General features: G+C 38.2%; 1 protein-coding gene across 1 annotated transcript; it reads left to right on the forward strand.

Annotated features, from left to right (window-relative positions):
* On the forward strand, window positions 1–4,094 carry LOC106794247 (DNA replication licensing factor MCM2). The gene is given in 17 exon segments (XM_041017550.1): window positions 1–181; window positions 184–205; window positions 305–469; window positions 471–510; window positions 1,545–1,577; window positions 1,579–1,656; window positions 1,704–1,802; window positions 1,804–1,900; window positions 1,980–2,154; window positions 2,251–2,447; window positions 2,450–2,527; window positions 2,736–2,824; window positions 2,902–3,051; window positions 3,140–3,265; window positions 3,361–3,543; window positions 3,686–3,847; window positions 3,929–4,094. Coding segments are annotated over 17 exon segments (1,989 nt in total). The 3' UTR covers window positions 4,043–4,094.
* Window positions 4,095–9,671: the final 5,577 nt, after the last annotated feature.

Below are 9,671 nucleotides of genomic sequence, written 5' to 3' on the forward strand. Positions count from 1 at the left end.
ATGCAAACTTCACCGGGAAGGTCACAACAAGGGCACAAGGATGATGTTCCCATGACCATTGAAACTGAGAATGATGGAGATGATGTACTTGTGGAAGGTATTATCAAAAGCGTCGTATCTGAATTACATCAAAATTACAGAAATGTACACCAAAAGGTTTATGTACGAGTAGCCAACTTGCCAATGACAAGATTCGAAATATAATGTGGCATAAAAAACAAAACTGCTGTGTTACTCCATTCTCCTCCTCTTTATTTTTGTTTCCATTGGGTGAAAAAACATAAAATGGACTTCTTTGGAGCAGGCAAAGGTACTTGAATACAATGATCCGAATAAGGAGAGTAGGAACCAGACGCTCTGGAGTTTTACCCCAATTGTATCAGGTGAAGTACGATTGTAACAAATGAGGGGCAATTTTGGAACCTTTTTTCCATAATTCCTATTCAGAGGTGAAAGTAGGATCCTGTCTAGTGTCAATCAAAAGGAGCATTCACTTTCAATATTGAAAAGGTATAACCATAGTTATTAAATGAAGATATTGCTTACCTGCATGGCCTCATCCCTCAGTTTGATCAACTTAAGAGTTGAGTCCATCTTCAAAGCTTAAAAGTCAAATTAAATACATGGGGTCAATGGCATGTCAATTAAGAGAAAGTTCAACCTCAAACAAAACCACTCAGAACAATTTAGTCACAACTCATGTTAAAAAATTAGAGGTTTGACAATTTTTCATTTCCATATATGCTGCAAGCTGACAGAGAACGGTTCTTAACTTCTTATTGGTAGATACTTTCCCCACAGGCTATAAACAATAATTTATTGCAATGTACTGATGAGATTTGAAGCGAACAGAAGACCTTAAAGTCAATTATTCACATTCATAGAACCCATGGTTGGGTCACTCACACACTATCCACTAGGTTTCCTTAATGCCACTGCCAGCCTCAGATTAAAGGTTACTAAAGTAAACTATACGACACAGAAGTGTTGTGACCAAAAAAGAAAGGGCACATATGCCATAGTTACTTATTATGCTTTTACTGAGAAGATTTCTTGATATGTGGGAAAAAAATATGAAAAGAAAATGAAGAAATGAAAAGGAAAACAATAGAAAAACCATTGTAATAAATAGTAGTTACTCTTGGTAACTCACCTGAAAGCCCCAGCAAATGCCAGAGCAGTATATTCTCGCAGGCTTAAACCACATGTAACGAAATTCATGGATAAGTTTTTTTTTAAAGGTAAATGAAATTATTATTATAAAATACCAAACTTGGTACAAGAAGTAACAAAGTTTAGTATGAAAATTACAAAATAGAGATAGGTCAATACATAACCAACTCACGATCCTATCCAACATAAAAATGAGCATAAATACAGTGCCACCCCATAATTGCATGCTTTCCTACATGTCTAATGCAAAAGCTCGCTGTCAGCATATCCCACAATACCACCAGCAAGATATAGCAAAATTAGAGCTCTGACTAACAGTCATCTGAATACATGAGATGAAAAATTAAATAAACTCACTTTTTCTTTTGTAGACAATTTATAGGAATTTTCAGAGGCTCATTCTCCCAAGAGAGTCCTGAAACAGTACCTGCTGGTCGACTTCCAATATACAAGCAAGTGATACTATTGATTTCTTTCTTCTTGGTGTTATACATTGATTTCTTTCTTATGCTTATAATTTGTTGTTTCAGGAAGTCACAGGTATTTATACTAATAACTTCGACTAATCCCTAAGCACAAAAAATGGTTTCCCAGTACTTGCAACCGTTCTTGAGGCAAATTATGTTACGAAAAAAGCAAGATAGCTTGTCTTCTTACTAACTTACACAGGAAGACATTGAAGAGATTGAAAATTTGGCTAAAGACCCTCGAATTCGAGAAAGGGTTTGTTTCCTAGGATTTTTATTGGTGTTTTTCTTTCAATTTGATTATTATTGCTTTCTAATGTGATGCTGATTGAATTTCAGATTATCAAGTCTATTTTGCTCCATCAATCTATGGTCAGAAGGACATAAAAACTGCAATAGCTTTAGCTATGTTTGGAGGCCAAGAAAAAGATGGGGAAGGAAAGCATAGATTGCGAGGAGACATAAATATTCTTCTCCTCAGTGATCCGGGAACAGCAAAGTCTCAGTTTCTCAAGTATAACTTCATCCACTTTATTATGTAAATATCTTTCCACGTTTTAATTACAATAGGAATCATTAAATTAATAAATATTTCAAAATCTACTACAAGGTACGTTGAAAAAAATGGATAGAGAGCTGTATACACTACTGGCAAAGGGGCTTCTGCTGTGGGTCTCACTGCTGCAGTTCACAAGTATCTAGTCACAAGGGAGTGGACTCTTGATGGGGGAACACTCATTGTTCTCACTGCTGCAGTTCGAGGAATTTGTCTTATTGATGAACTTGACAAGATGAATGACCAGGATAGGTAAGCATATCAAAAGCTGGAATTGTTACATCTCTTCAGGCATTCTGTTCGGTTATTGTGGCTGCAAATCCTTTGGTGGAAGGTAAGCAAATATGTAAGGTTGCATGTATCTGGCTGCAAGTTGGCACTGTTTATCAGTGTTCCAGCACCCAGCTAATATTTCAACTTCTATGTCATACACATTGAAACATATTGGATGTACTACGAGTATTGATATATGATTTAGTTCCATTTTTCAAGCATGTTATTCACAAGCTTAGTCTTAAATTTACCTTTTTCTTGGACTTGCATATATGATTCCTCAAAAGCATTTTCTCAAAATGTTGAATTGACAGATCCTATTATTTCTCGTTTTGACATCCTCTGTGTAGTGAAGGTTATATTTAAAATCATTTCTTCTTTGTTTACCTCTTCATTTGAATATATTTATTGAGGGAGTTCTTTATTTTACAGGATGTTGTTGATCCGGTCACTGATGAAATGCTTGCAACATTTGTCGTTGACAGTCACTTCGAGTCACAACCCAAGGGTGCTAATCAAGATGATAAGTCCTTTAGTAAGTCCCAAGATGTCCATGCATCTGCCATGCCAGCTGATCCAGAGGTCCTTGCTAAGATCCTGCTGTTGGTAGTGAGCTTTACGTAAACTTAGGTTATGTCTTTTGTCTTCACCCTTGTGAGTTTTTCTGCAGATACTTCCTCAACAGCTACTGAAGAAGTACATTATATATGCCAAGTTGAATATTTTTCCAAGGTTACAAGATGCTGATATGGATAAACTGTCACATGTCTATGCCGAACTGTGGAGGGAATCTTCAGTAATACCTTTTTCATAACTTTTTTTACCAAAACTAGATTGTCGTTATTGTTTGTATTGGATTCACTAACAAGCTGCTCTAATTTCCTTGTATAGCACGGACAAGGAGTCTCTATTTCTGTAAGGCACATTGAATCAATGATAAGGATGTCTGAAGCTCATGCGAGAATGCATCTCAGGCAACATGTTACTCAAGAGGATGTAGGCATGGCAATTCGTGTTCTACTTGAATCATTCATTTCAACTCAAAAATTTGGGGTGCAGAAGGCTCTTCAAAAGGTATATAAAGATAATTCTGAATCTGCCTCAGAATTATGTAAAGTCTTGATATTCCTTGGCATCATATTATTTTTATTTTGGTATTCTCTTTTTATATACATACTATTATGATTTCCCCTAAAATGTTTACTTGCTATTGCAGAGCTTTAGACAGTATATGACTTTCAAGAAGGACTATAATGATTTGCTCCTTTTTATTCTCAGCAACCTTGTACAGAATGCTTTGCATTTCGAAGAAATTATCACTGGATCTGTTGCAGTTCTAACGCATATAGATGTCAGAGTAGATGATCTCTACAACAAGGTAATAACATTTATCTTTTGTGTTTGTTTCCAACCGAGATAATCGATGACTTGACTATCAAGTTTGTTTGACAATGTACAGGCTCAAGAGCATGACATTTATGACCTGACAACATTTTTCAATAGCAGTCAATTTTCAAGGGCCTATTTTGTATTGGTTGAAGAACGTAGAGTGATCAGACATCACCTTGCCTGATGAACGTAGAATGTATCTGGGTTTTATCATCGAATAGTTTAGTTTGAAAGAACCTTTAAATGTTTGATCTTAAGGTTTTTTTCTTATCAAGGGGAAAAGCAAAAACAGAACGAAAATTACACAAGCCTAGGAACAGTGATGCCTATAGCATCCGAAAACAATATTGTGTCTAAAGTTGGAGGACATGAATCCCATAGTTGCAAAGGCTCCTCAGATGAAGCACCCTTCTTTGCCATCCAATCAGCAACATGATTTCCCTCGCGAAAAGTAAGAGCAAAGGAAATACTCCAATTCTGGCCTTTGTAAGAACGCATGCATGTAAGTAGAGCAGCATAAGGATGACATGTCGTGATTTCCCCAGAGATTAAATCCAGAGTGAGCTTGGAATCTGTCTCACAAATAATATTAGAATAACCTCTGAACCAAGCCAACTCAACACCTCAAGCCAGTGCAAAGAGCTCTGCTTGAAGTGAGGTTGTTACTCCACATGAACCAGTATACCCAATGATCCAATCTCTTTGAGAGTCCCTAATAACACCGCCGAATCCAGATTGACCAGGATTAACCAAAGATGATCCATCTGTATTTAACTTTAGAACAGTTGGTGGTGGGGGTTTCCATGCCACCTGAACTGTATAACGATTCCTTGGTTGACACTCCTGCTGATTGCTTATGATATTCAGCATATTGTTCACCTGGGATGCAATGAACCACTCCTGCCAATTCTCATTGCTGAAGGTCATTGCATTTCTGTCTCTCCATATAAACCAGCAAATAAGACAGAACAAAGCACCAGTTGCACATGTAGCATGTTTATGCAGCCACACCGAACTATCATGTTCTGCAAAATCTACTACCAGTGTTGGTTGAAACATGCTCCATACACTACAGGCCTTGTCACAATCTCGTAATAAATGAAGAACTGACTCAACTTGATTGGAACACCTGCAACAAAAAGGGTTAGAAGACAAATGTCTATAAACAAGGAAAAACTTTGTGGGGAGACTCTTGTGGCTAGTGAGCCACAAGAAAAATTTGATGTTCTGAGGGATTTTCATGAGCCACATCCAAGAGTTGTTTTCTGCTTGAGCGCCAAGGGAAACATTGGCTTGAGATTGAAGCCACCAATAAGCGGTTTTAGCCATAAAAACATGATTTTGAGCAGCACTCCAAATGACTGTGTCCGCAATAGTTGAGTTCAAAAATAAAGAATTGAACTCTTGGGGCACCTGTGAGGGAATAATTGTTGCCATGTTATTCCAAAGCCACATTCCATTCTCATACACATCCTTCAACGTAAGGTTAAAATCCTGGATGTTAACATAATCCACCATGTCGCACAGGAAGCCATTCGGGTTCCACCTGTCATACCACACTGGCATGTCACCTGTACCCACTCTAAATCGAAATCCTGGTTCAAGCAATTCAGCAGCTTTTGTGATTGAGAGCCATGTATATGAACAACGCTTGTACTCCCGAGAAAGGAAAATACTACCATGCTGCAGGTACTTATGGGATAATAATGCCACCCAAGGTTTTGTTTGGTGATGTAAAAGAGACCAAACATGCTTCCCTAGAAGGGAAGTATTAGTATTCCTTGCAGTGCGAACTCCCAAACCCCTTTGCGTCATTGGTTTTGTAACTGTCTCCCTAGTGACCCAATGACTGTGTTGGCTACCCCAAATAAAACTCCTTGTTATCCTATCAATGGACTCACAAACTCCCTCCGGTAGCCAAAAGTTCTGCATGGAATAAACTGGAATGGAATTTAAAACTGACTTTGCAAGTGTCACACACCCATCTCTATTTAACATTTTTTTATTTCCAGCCCGTAAGCTTGCTGTTCAAACGATCCAGGACATAATGGAAATCAGATTTATGAACTCGACCGCTCAACTAAGGAAAGCCCAAGTATTTATCAATTTTATGAGTATATGCTGACATCCAAGAATATTGGCCAAACTTGTAATTCTGCATTGCTTTATATTCTTGGAAACAATGAACCTGGATTTTTGGAAATTAATCCTCAAACCCGAAGCTTGACAAAAATCGTCAAGAACTTTCCTGATCACACGAGCTTGAGATGGCTTTGCTTGAGCTAAAAGTAAACAGTCATCTGCAAAAACAGGTGAGATAACTTGGGTCCTCCTCTTGAGACCTGAATTGGCTGCCAGAATTTAGATTGAACCCTCTGTTGAATAAGAATTGCAAGCTTCTCAATGCACAACACAAAAAGATGGGAAACATTGGATCTCCTTGTCTCAGACCTCTCTCAGCTGCAAAGGGGTCCAGTACTTCGTTGCTCCACTTCAAAGACATGGATGTGGATGTATAGTACAGTTCATGATAAGTTTCACAATTGATTCAGGGAAGCCAAACTCATGCAGGGTTAGCTGCAGAAACTTCCAGTCAACACAATGATAAGCTTTTTCAAAATCAATCTTCAACATCATGATACCAGATTTTCCTTGCTTTTTATGCATATGACGCACCACTTCCTGAGCAATGAGAGCATTGTGCCCTGTTCCCCTCCCCGGAATAAAGCTGCTTTGACAGGGTCCAATGAGATTGCTTAGAAAGGGCCGTATTCAAAGCACAAGAATTTTTGAGATAGCCTTGAGGAGGACTTTACAAAGGCTGATCGGTCTAAAATCTTTGAGACTCAATGGACTATCAACCATTGGAATTGGAACAATCCTTGTTTCTGTTAATCCAGGAGGTATATTTCCAGTTGTAAAAACCTGAGCAATAAACTCTGCCACTTCTCCACCAATATTGTCCCAATATGTCTGATAAAATATTGGTTGAAACCCATCAGGCCCTGGGGCCTTGTATTGGTTCATTGAGGAAAAAGCATCTTTCACATCTGTCAAAGTAATAGGCTGAAGCAAAGAGTCAACCATACCTTGACTAATGTGGAGGAATATCATTCAACAAGAGGCTGCAAGGATCACAAGGGCTCCTATTCTGGAAAAGATTCTTGAAAAACTTTATTGCGTCCCTTGTTAAAGTTCCTCATTCATTGTCCAAATACCATCAATCATGAGGCCAGAGATCATGTTCCTTCGTCACCTGATAACTGTTTGAGTGTGGAAAAATCTAATATTCTTGTTCCCCAGCTTAACCCATAGCTCTCTAGATTTTTTATTCCACAATATCTCCTCTTGGGCCAAAATCTGATCATATTAGCGTCGAAGACTCTTTTCAAAGCTCACCAAATCAGACAAAAAGCAATAATCAAGCTGGCGGTGAATCCCTTTCAAACGAGCTTCAATTATGTGCTTCCTCTTAAAAATGTTCCCGAAAACATCAGTATTAAACTTGATAGAATGATTAGTCAGTAGTCACTGCTCCCAATTTATGAAAGACGTTGCCAACAGTTCTATGCCATGCATTTGAGACAAGTGTAGCATAATCCGGATGAGAGATCCATGTCGCTTGAAAGCGGAAGGACTTGTATTTCTTACGCTTTGCCTTGTGGCAGCTGATCAGCAAGGGATTGTGATCTGAATTACTCTCTAAGGTAATAACTCCACTAAGGCGTGTGGAAACTGTACTCTCCAATCTATATCAACTAGGCAGTGGTCAAGCAGTTTTCTGACATGACCTCCATTCTGAACATTTTTCTACCAAGTGTAAAAACCTCTTACTGCTTGAACATCAATAAAATCACAAGAGTCCACCACATTCCTGAATAAATTGGATTTTGAGGCAATAAAATTACCACCATCAACCTCTGTAGCGTTCAAAATTTCATTCATGTCTCCCGCCATCATCCAAGGTCCTTTAATATTACCCCTAAGTGAAATGAGATAATTCCAAAGGTTGACTCTTAAGGATGGGTTGGGTGAAGCATAAACACCGGAACAAAACCATTCGGCCACTCTTTTCCTTATTGAAAAAGTAATAAAATGAGGGGTACTGTCAACAAGCTGAAACACAAAATCAGTATGGTTGGATAAAACCCAAATCTCACCTGCATGACCACGTGCTTCTTGAATGAAAAGTGGTTTAAAACCCAAAGTAGACCAACGATCTTGTGTGGCTGAAAAAGCAACATGAGTTTCATAAACCATAAAAACCGAAGGACGATATCTCCTTGTCATCTCTCTTAAATATCTCCAGGTAACCTTGTTAGAGGCTCCCCTAATATTCCATGACACTAGCACAAAGTCATCAAAACCATTCATGGCAACAGATGTCAAGGAGGAGAGGGAAGAATTAATTTGTGATTGGTCCAAGGTCTATTTCTTGAACTGAAACATTCTCTGGAGTAACATCCATATCAACTCCCTGGTCCGAACTTTCTTTCTCCATGCAATCAGTATAAAGGACAGAAGAAACTTGTGCCAAATTCATTGTGGATTTGGCCCCACCCCCTTACGTTTCGAGGCTACTACTTTCATAATTGGGGCACATGCAGCTGGTTGCTGTTTTGATGTGGGTCCCTTATTGGCAGGTGAAACTGAAATTGATGTTGCTCCAACTTATTCTGGGATGAGTACACTGGCGCACGTGATCCCCTTTGAAACAATTTTAGTGCAAGTAGCACACTTTCATCATAAAAGTACAGGTTTAGGCCTGGAAACCTAATCTAGACCATGGTCTTTTCTATCTTCGCTGATGGTGATGCCAAATCTGGCGTCCATGTTTGCACCGTTAGATATGATCCAAAACCATCCAAGGTCCCCCACCCATCACCAAGCTCCGATCCTCTTCCAGATCAAATTTTAGCATGAAGTAGCCATTGTCGATATCTAGCATATCGAAGCCCGCTTCGAGTTTCCACATCGTCACCAATTTCTCCTTCAAAATTTTGTAGCCAATATTCTTGCCCAACAGTTTGATAACAAGCGCGTCTTGCCAGGGAGTACATAACCCTTCAAAGTTCAAAGACTGAATCTGTAATGTCGACCATTGGTTTAAAAAGATTGCCATCTCCATACTCTATTCTTGCTAGCTGCTCCTTCAAGAGATCTCTCTTTGGACGAGGTTGCAGCCTCTCTCTGTTGACCATTGTCTTGTCAATCCTCCAAGGTCCAAATAACTCAATTTTCTCTCATGAACTATTTGGGTCAATGGATAATTTGATCCAAAACTTGGGATAATGGATGTAATCCAAAAAAAAATTCATAAGTAGTTGTTAATAGAGTTGAAGTCACCAAATTCTGATCAGAGTAGGTATCAATTTATGTCTCATTCCAAATATAGTTTTTCTAACCATATTTTCTAAACGAACCATAGGTTCACCCACTTTGTTTAATTTAGTTTTTTTTTTACATATATTTTTATCTGTTTTTTAAAATATTCTTTCAATAATGCTTTGAATACTTGGTATTTCTTCAACATTCCTATTATTAGTTGGGTTAAATTACCGTTGATACCGCGTTGACTGCACAATAGATACGCAACTTGAATTGATATCATTCATTTGAAGCAACTTATATTTAGAGTCAATAGAAAATGACGTTTATTGTCGATGCCAACAATGGCGCTTTGTATTACATGGAATTGTACAACAATTCACTTCACAAATCAATGGTGGTGATGAGCAAATTTTAGAACGTTATATATCTACCACTCATAATAATAACAAACAACCATAATAAAGAACTACGATAAATTTTGA

This window comes from Glycine max, chromosome 7, assembly GCF_000004515.6.
Source record: "Glycine max cultivar Williams 82 chromosome 7, Glycine_max_v4.0, whole genome shotgun sequence".
In the NCBI taxonomy this organism is placed as follows: Eukaryota; Viridiplantae; Streptophyta; class Magnoliopsida; order Fabales; family Fabaceae; genus Glycine; species Glycine max.